General features: G+C 61.8%; 1 protein-coding gene across 1 annotated transcript in view; it reads right to left on the bottom strand.

Moving 5' to 3' along the window:
• Positions 1-259, bottom strand: part of RAPGEFL1 (Rap guanine nucleotide exchange factor (GEF)-like 1) — a gene marked incomplete at both ends in the record, with an annotated part of 2514 nt that overhangs the window by 1128 nt on the left and 1127 nt on the right. Inside the window, one exon of the mRNA XM_009082160.1 lies at positions 2-122. Coding sequence (XP_009080408.1) covers positions 2-122 — 121 coding nt within the window. The remainder of the gene's footprint in view (position 1; positions 123-259) is intronic.

The raw sequence follows: 259 nt of genomic DNA, 5'->3' as shown, positions 1-259 counted from the left end.
TCGTGGATGCAGCGGAAAAGCTCCCAGTGGAAGGCTGTGAGGTGGTTGGCGATGTCCTCTGGCTCTGCACGGTGGATCTCTGTGTCCCCTGGGACCACCTGGATCTCTTCGGGCAGGGGCACCTGAGAGGGATATGGGGAAGGGACAATCAGGGGGTGGTCACGGTACCAGGGCTGGGTAGGTGGGGGTCCCTGGCAGAAGGATCCCTGGAAGATGGATCTGTGGGAAGGAGTCTGTCAGGATGGTCCCTGGCAGGGCA

Source organism: Acanthisitta chloris, unplaced genomic scaffold (genome assembly GCF_000695815.1).
Source record: "Acanthisitta chloris isolate BGI_N310 unplaced genomic scaffold, ASM69581v1 scaffold26209, whole genome shotgun sequence".
NCBI classification, from domain to species: domain Eukaryota; kingdom Metazoa; phylum Chordata; class Aves; order Passeriformes; family Acanthisittidae; genus Acanthisitta; species Acanthisitta chloris.
Note: the sequence above shows the minus strand (reverse complement) of the source record. Positions and strands in the feature narration are given on the sequence as shown.